This window comes from Diceros bicornis, chromosome 21 (genome assembly GCF_020826845.1).
Source record: "Diceros bicornis minor isolate mBicDic1 chromosome 21, mDicBic1.mat.cur, whole genome shotgun sequence".
Lineage (NCBI taxonomy): Eukaryota > Metazoa > Chordata > Mammalia > Perissodactyla > Rhinocerotidae > Diceros > Diceros bicornis.
In genome coordinates, this window is record NC_080760.1 from 11,048,154 (window position 1) to 11,056,143 (window position 7,990).

The window sequence follows — 7,990 nt, forward strand, 5'->3', positions numbered from 1 at the left end:
CTTTAAAAACGGAAGCTGGGCAATAAAACTTTGCTTTGATTATAGTGAGGTTCTCCATGGATGGGATTTAGAGAGACCATGAAGATGCAGAAATTGTTGTAAAATATTAAAGTAAGCAGTAGGTCTGCATAGAAGGCAAACACCCTGCTGCATTCCTCTTACTTTGCTAAGACAGCCCCTTTTAGGAGTGTGCCAGGGTATGCCCGACTGTGTGACAATGCCTCCCTCTGGTGGTCTGACAATCAGAAACATTGGCTTTTTTTACTAGAAATTCTCCTTTCTTCTGAAGCCTATCTTATTCCTTCCTGACAGCTATCCTTAATTAATTGTGGGTATGCTTTTAATTCTTCCAGGTTTACATGGACTGTAAGAGCCGGAGTGTGGATGTATCATTAGCCCATTGCACAGGTGAGGAAGAAGAGTGTCTGGCTAACCTTGACAGTCATCCTTCTGCTGCTCTGTGTGTCCTTATATCACTGGTGCTTTCTTGTAGCTTCCTTGATAAAAGCAATGAAGTACCGTGGAAACCTAGACTCAGAGAAACCAGTTTTTTTTGAATCAATATCTGCTGCAATAAGTAACATCCATTCAAATAAGGTGAGTTGAGCAAGTGGCATGCAGGAGTTACAAGAAAAATTAGAATCAGGGCTTTGCATTTCTCATACTGACCTATTACCCTGGTGGCATCTGAAATCTATTAAAATGTCCCCCCTCCTCAGAATCCTCTGCTACAAGTAAAGGAATGTTTCCATTCCTTTTTTGGACCAGTTAATGAACATTGTTTACTAATTTGGATCCTCCAACAATGTCATTGCTTAGAGGATTTGGTGATCACCTGTTAAGTGCAAACCTCCTGCTTGTAAAATAAATGCTTCTTCCAGGGTCCGCTATCCAGAGGATTTGAATCCACCTCTGTCGAATGCAAAAACTCTAAATGTGGACTTATAGCTTCTTTCTGCTCTGATACCCTTGACTCTAAGATATATTGCCATCTTTGGAATTACTATTTGCAGAGCCCAGCACTCACATGATCTGAAGTGTCAAAGTTATCTTCCAATACTGGGCTTCATGGTTCATTTTAGAACTGTTCCTAGAGCTTTGATTTCCTGCAATTTTTCTTTGGTTTTGAATCATTTTGCCTTTCCTCATCCCTAGAACAGCATGTGGTGCCTCCCCGAGTGATCCCTATTATATTTGATCAGAACAGTATGTATTTACAAAATAATAGTAACACTGCTACTATTACTACTATTATTGCTTCTGTATACCTAACATGTATTAAGTGCTCATTATGTTCCAAGAATACACTAAGAGCTTTACCTATATTAATTCACAAAATTTGCACAACCTTATGAGGAAGATACTATTATTTAACCTATTTTTAGAAATGAGGACACTAAGGCCCAGGGAAGTTATACCATTTGTAAGTGATAGAGCTAGTTTCAAAGTCAGGAGTCTGACCTTGAACTTTGAGCTGTAGACTGCTATGCTCTCAGGCCTCATAGAATGCCCGTTTTCTTAGCTTGACTGGGCTTGCTTCAGCTACTGCTCTTCTTTGACTGTGGACCGACGTAAGGGTGGAGTCAGTGGCGTGTGCGTGTTTATTCCTCTTCTGTTTCAGAATCGGGGCAAACTCAGTGACCACAGTGAAGTCTGAGAGCCTCTTGCGGCAGCACAGCTCTTGTCTTGAGCATCCGCCCTGAGGAAGCCACTCTCCAGCATTTTGCACACCCTTTTTAGATCCTACAGATGACCTCCACCACAAGTGTGATGTGACTTAGCAACCACCTAGCCACTGGTCAAGATTTGTCAACAAGTTTTTCTAATCTTTGTTAGTAAGCAGATTCACTTAGCAGGTTATTATATAGTTGTTTTATAAAAATCAGTATGCATGTAGTTTTAGTGTACTGAAAGGTAAAAATGAATTTATTTCTTTTTACTACAGGATTTTGTGTTGTTTTACTTCTACTTTGTTGTAACTTAATTTGTAAAACTGAGAAAGACTTTGTTATAAGAGATTTGGAACATTTGCAAACCGTTTGTAAAAATCCAGTGTCATCTATAACTAATACATAAAGACAACTTAGCACACGTGGCATCTTCCTCTACCAAAAAAGCCGTTAAACATCAATAAGGTTACATGTTACTTTATACAATATGACATGAAATTCACAGAAGATAAGTCAAACAAAAACAAAGACAAACTAGAAACGCTTGTTCTCCATACATTTCCACACATGAAAACCTTCAGGAATATTTTCAAGACAACTGGTATCCCAGTGAAACCAAGTTCTTGATGTTGCTCTCTTTTGCTGTGAATATTGGAAATGCTTGGGATCTTCAGACCTGATAGCCCTAATTTCCATGTTGCATGTAAAAGTCTCTGTTTTCAGCTTAAGTTTTCTTGGAGCCAAAGAATGTGAATGTTTCACATTTTATATTTTTTCAAAAATATGATTTTTAAATGAGAAAATACCAGCAGTAGAATGGCTTTTTGCCATATAAGATTGACTATAATAGTTTGAGACTTTTCTACTTCAGAGAGACAGTCAATATAATACTACATTTTCTCTCTCTCTATCTGTATAGGTAGATAGATGGATCTCCATAGTATGTTTTTCTTTTTCTTTCATTAGAGGAGAGCTTGGATATGTGATTATCTGTAAACCCACCAAACCAGCAGGGCAATTGACAAACACCACAGGTGAGGCTGGCCTGTATAAGTTATTATTTTCATGCTTGTACATATATTTTCAATCACATACAATTACACAGTTTCATATTTTTATCTAGCAATTTGATTCACTTAAGAAATCTCACTTTCAAAGATAGGTGTAGATACATAATTATGTTTAAGTTTTAAGGTGTTTAAGTGTCCTAGAAATTACCAGTGTAACAAAAAGCCAAGTACTTTAAAGTGAGTTTGAGTAGTAGGTTGAAAAAAAATTAAAAGACTGACAGTTTAGGTGTTTCTGTGGACATCTGTAAGAATAAATTCTAGTGCCTACCAACGATGTAACAGTGCCTAGCAAATGTACAGTAAACATTCATTTGGCTCTTTTTTCTTTTTTTTTTTTTTGTGAGGAAGATCGGCCGTGAGCTAACATCTACCAATCCTCCTCTTTGCTGAGGAAGACTGCCCCTGGGCTAACATCCGTGCCCATCCTCCTCCACTTTATGTGGGACGCCGTCACAGCATGGTTTGCCAAGCGGTGTGTGGCTGCGTGCCCAGGATCCGAACTGGCAAACCCTGGGCCACCGCAGCGGAGTGCACGCACTTAACCGCTTGCGCCCTCATTTGGCTCTTAATTTTAACAGTAGGTCCTAGGTAGGACCATGTAATAAAATGAAAGCAAAATAATAAATGTTTCAAATTCTCATAACTCAGCCACTTCAATTTTATTTGACGTGAACTACAAAGAATAATCTTTGTCCTACGGGTAGCCTCAATCCCTTCACTCACTGGGCTTGAAGTGGCGAGGTCAACTGTCATTCCCATCAAATGCTGTTCCAAGAAAAGGTGGAGGTAATAATTGGAGGTAAAATTTCCTTAGGGAAAGGAATTTCACTCTGCTTTGTCCAATTAAATTATTCCCATGGTGGATGGTGGTAACATTCATCATCTCTAATCCATTGGTCATTGGCACATAAACGTGAGTTGAAAAAAGAAAATATATTTTGCTATGTATAAATTGATATTTTTCTATGAGACTTTGGCCTGTAATTAAATTCATGCACTGCAGGCATTTTCTAATTTGTTAGAGATTATGGAACATAGATGGCATTAAAATCATTGTAGTTAATCTATGGATGCTTTGTTCTATTTTATTGTTAAAGCCGACACAGTATTGTCCGAGCAGATGTATTCGGTGCATTTCAGTGTTTATAGTAGAAGTTTAATGGATGAAACTTAAAAGCCAACAACTTTGGTGTCAAATGTTAATATTAGTTTCAAAGTAAAGTAAGACCAACACATCACCATATATAGCCCTTTGTTCTAATGCTTATCCTGCGTATCAAGGTCATAATGACTGTTGACCTGGAGGAACTCCCTGAAATTGAGTTCTGGGAGCCTGGTAGTTTAATATGAGTTATAGACACACAAGATTCTAAAATATAAATGTTTATTTCAAAGTAGGCATTAACAACACAAGAACTATAATATGATCCTGATGCTAGAATGTTTCTAGTCATGCTGAATTATTTTTATGACATCACCTTATTTTTGTATATGATAAACTACTTCCATATTACTTATTATGGCAAAATAAAATTGGAAAAAATTAAAATTAACCTATAAGAGTGTTAAGGACCTAATAGAATGACATATATAAATTAACCATAAAATATGTAACCAGGAAAAGACTGTTAACATTACATTTATGCAAATTAAATGCCCTTAAATTTTACCATTTGTCTTTCATTTTAAAGGTTATTTACCCCCGATTATATGATTCAAGTGTTATAAGGTCTAACTTGAACTACTTTGCAGTAATTTATTTGACAGATCTCTATTTCTATAAATGTGTAATGTAATGAGGAAAGAGATCTTTCTTTTTTAATGAAAACATTAATGTGTTAATACTCCTGTATGGGTAATGTTTGACATTTGGTGGTTACCAAAATATATCAAAATGTTGTTGAACATACATATGCCTCAGAAATGCATGTTCTGTTTTCTTGTGGCTGATGATCTAATTCAATATAGAATATGCTTTTTGGCAATGAATTTGTTGCCAGATTTCAAATAGGGAGTTAAGTGGTGCTTTCACAATCCAAAGATTTTAGTTGAAAATCATGTAGTCTAATATGCTGCACCTATTTTTTTTTTATATTTTTCAATGCATTTAATTATCTTTTAAATAATTCTTTGTACTAACTCAGCATGTAACAACAAATTTACGTAGAAATAAATTGAAATATGATAACTATTATGCTTAAATGGATTTGTGTCTATTATTTCAAAGTATTTACTTTCTTGCAAAGCAAATAATATATATTGCTTTTGGAGTCTTCTGTGACCACCGAGTCTTCTGTGCTGAAAATTCCTGGAAGTATCCATTATTCTTGGTAATTTGTTCTTACCACATTTCAACTAGGATTGTGAGGTATTGTACCTTAATTTATGGAAGGCTGATAAGGGCACTTTTTACTGCAAGAGTACCTTTACACAATCCTTTTTCACCAGGTTTACATCCTTTTTGTTCTAATTTTAATTAATGTGTATATTTTAATTTCTTATTTGTTTGGGTTCTTCATTTATATGCTGTTGTTTGTCTTTCCTGAGTTTCTAGGCCAAGTTCGATATTCTTCAGCGTTTTAAAGGTTACTGCTCCAAGGACAAGAACTATTCTAGGAGTTGGAAATACAGCAGTGAATAAAACAGGAAAAACATCCCTGCCCTCATGGAGCTGACATTCTAACAAGGGAAAACAGAAAGTAAATGGGATAAAATTTAAGATATGTTTATTATAAGTTAAATGATAATATGTGCTAAGAATAAATCAAGGAAAGAGGACAGGAAGTATGGCAGAAAGTGGGTATGAAGTCCCTAGATAGGGTGGCAGGAACAGTGACTAATGGGAATGTCTTAGTCAGCTCAGGCTACTGTAACAAAATACCACATACTGGGGGCTTAAACAATAGACATTTATTTCTCAAAGTTGCATGGGCTGGGAAGTCAAAGATCAACGTGCCAGCTGACTCAGTTTCTGGTGAGGGCTCTCTTCCTGGCTTGTAGACAGCTACCTTCTTATGGTGTCCTCACATGGTAGAGAGAGAGAGAGTGCTCTCGGGTGTCTCTTCTGTAAGTACGCTGATCCTATTGGCTTAGGACCTCACCCTTATGACCTTATTTAACCTTAATTACCTCCCTATATACTCTGTCTCCAAATACAGTCACGTTGTGGGAAAGAGCTTCAACATATGAATTTGGGGTGGACAAAATTCAGTCCATAGCAGGGAGTTATAAATTTTCTATACATTTTAAAACTTTGCTTTTTATGTCTAAAGAATAGGCTTAATAGAATTTCATTTATGTTTAACATCACGCGAATTTTTACATCCAAAACATAATAAATAATCATGAATTGTGTGGTTAAAGCATTCCAATGCTAGAGACAGTAGGTTAGCTTAGACATTACTAGCTATAATTGGCTACTCAGATGAGATTCTGGCCATGAAACAGAGTGAGGTGGTCAGGAATGGGTTTGCAATATGCCAAAGGCTATTTGGAAACTAAGACGTATTATATTCTGATGATGGTTCCTAATTATTAGCCTTCTGATTAAAGAAAATAGAATTGAATTAGTTTTACTTTAGCTATGATATTATTTTAAGGAAAATAACAACAGAGACATGCTTAATTCTATCAGTTGTCACAGAGATGTGCAGAATAGTCCTGATGCTAACTGCAGTGAGAGCTTTCCACTTTGTTTTTTACTCTTTCTTTGTTTTTGTTTTTTAAGGAGGAAAGAATACTAGGGTGTACAAATTAGCTAAATGCTCTGAAATGATCTCTTTACATAAAAATCCTCACTCATTTACTGTTGATTTAGCAATAGGGAGGTCATTTTGGTCAAACTTAACTCCTTTTTGTCCTAAATAATAAAGACAACTCTCTCTAGTAGGTGTAGGAAGCTTTTTAGTATTTTTTTTCCTATTTGGAGCCTCTTGTTCTTATGGCCATATTTAAAAATTGGCTAATTAATAAGTCCATTAAGAATCTATAATTAATAAGAACAAACTTTACATTAAAAATGCTTCAATAGGGCCGGCCCTGTGGCTTAGCGGTTAAGTGCGCGCGCTCCGCTGCTGGCGGCCCTGGTTTGGATCCCGGGCGCGCATCAACGCGCCGCTTCTCTGGCCATGCTGAGGCCGCGTCCCACATGCAGCAGCTGGAAGGATGTGCAGCTATGACATGCAGCAATCTGCTGGGGCTTTGAGGGGAAAATAAATAAATAAATAAATAAAATCTTTAAAAAAAATGCTTCAATAATAAAATAAAAATGAAACTAGAATTCTCTCTTTATTTCCTTTGCTTCTAAAGCTGCCATGTTTTTTTTTTCCTTTTTGGTTTTGAAGCAATTTCTGGCCTTATTAGGCTAGAAAAGGGAGGAAAGACAGCCTCTTTTAGACAGTAATGTGTTTTCCAAATCAACTTCCATATTTAACACCCCTGTTTCTACACTTCCTTACACCTTGATTTATACCCTACAGGGTTCCCAAGCTTCCATGCTCCCTATTTTCTTAAATTTATAGTAAGGGACCTATTGTTTACATAAAGATGCCTTTCTTGAGGCTAATGAAGCCTGAGAGAGTTCAGGGAAGGGAGTGCAGTGAATGCGATGCCTGGACACTGGATGCATTTGGGGGAGGGAGAAAGACTGAGGATAAGGGCAGGTTTACAGAGGGTAGTGAGTACATGAGGAGGTTAGTTGACATGATTAACCCTATGGTGTTATGCCTTCAAGAGTTTCTAGATGTCCCCTGAGTCCAAGTGTCTACTTCACCAGTCTTTTGAGGGACCTGAGCTTCTCATCATTAGGCACTTATTTAGGCTGGAGTAAATATTATAAAAAAGGAAAAACATGTGTAAGCCATTGCTATGTGTTGTGTTAGCCTTAGGGAGAACTAGTTCATCTGATCAGCTTAGAAGACTTTGTCATCAAGGACCCGAGAAAACAAAGCACAGAATAAATTTTGATGAGGAAAGCTGGTTAGAAATGTCTTTTGGAGCAGAGGGTGCTGCTGAGGGCAGGGATGGGAGTGGTGGTGTGGTATTGGGAGGCAGCCTGGGGTGGCGAGGAGGGACCAGCAGTGATGTTGGGAGGCAGGCTGAGCCTCAGGCATTCTTGGATGACCAGGACCCTCCTCACTCCCCAGCCCGAAGACAGACATCGTGGAACTGGGGTTCATGAAGCCAAACACGGTTCGTCCCACAGCAGCTTTTCCTGGGGCTTGGACTCATGCCTTTTGCTTTGGCTCTGGA

General features: G+C 37.5%; 1 protein-coding gene across 4 annotated transcripts in view; it reads left to right on the top strand.

The window, feature by feature from the left end:
• SLC26A7 (solute carrier family 26 member 7) overlaps positions 1-4,814 on the top strand; it is a 255,412-nt gene extending 250,598 nt beyond the window's left edge. For all 4 annotated transcript variants that reach the window (XM_058564573.1, XM_058564571.1, XM_058564575.1 and 1 more), the window contains 3 exons: positions 354-408; positions 494-597; positions 1,622-4,814. In XM_058564573.1, the coding sequence (XP_058420556.1) occupies positions 354-408; positions 494-597; positions 1,622-1,657 (195 nt within the window). In that variant the 3' untranslated portion in view covers positions 1,658-4,814. The remainder of the gene's footprint in view (positions 1-353; positions 409-493; positions 598-1,621) is intronic.
• Positions 4,815-7,990: the final 3,176 nt, after the last annotated feature.